Source organism: Fulmarus glacialis, unplaced genomic scaffold (genome assembly GCF_000690835.1).
Source record: "Fulmarus glacialis isolate BGI_N327 unplaced genomic scaffold, ASM69083v1 scaffold22742, whole genome shotgun sequence".
Taxonomy (NCBI): domain Eukaryota; kingdom Metazoa; phylum Chordata; class Aves; order Procellariiformes; family Procellariidae; genus Fulmarus; species Fulmarus glacialis.
Window position 1 is genome coordinate 5,294 of NW_009196209.1, and position 252 is coordinate 5,545.

The window sequence follows — 252 nt, forward strand, 5'->3', positions numbered from 1 at the left end:
CCCCCCCGCGCGCGGGGCGCCCCCGCCGGCCACCCTTGTAGGAACCTGGACACCATCATCTCGCTGCCCGGGGGAGAGAGCCTGCGAGGCTTCATCCTCGTCACCCTCCTGGTTGAGAAGGCGGCTGTGCCTGGGATTAAGGTAGGGTACCGCTGTGCCCCGTAGCTCTTTGCTCCCCCGGAAAGCACCCGCAGGCGCGCACCCACGATGTGTACCCGACCCCTGGGTCATGTACAGAAAATGCCGATGTAA

At 65.9% G+C, this 252-nt stretch overlaps 1 protein-coding gene across 1 annotated transcript in view; it reads left to right on the plus strand.

Annotated features, from left to right (window-relative positions):
• LOC104072626 (indoleamine 2,3-dioxygenase 2-like) overlaps positions 1 to 141 on the plus strand; it is a gene marked incomplete at its 3' end in the record, with an annotated part of 3,817 nt that extends 3,676 nt beyond the window's left edge. Inside the window, exon 6 of the mRNA XM_009572144.1 lies at positions 42 to 141. Within this exon, the coding sequence (XP_009570439.1) occupies positions 42 to 141 (100 nt within the window). The remainder of the gene's footprint in view (positions 1 to 41) is intronic.
• Positions 142 to 252: the final 111 nt, after the last annotated feature.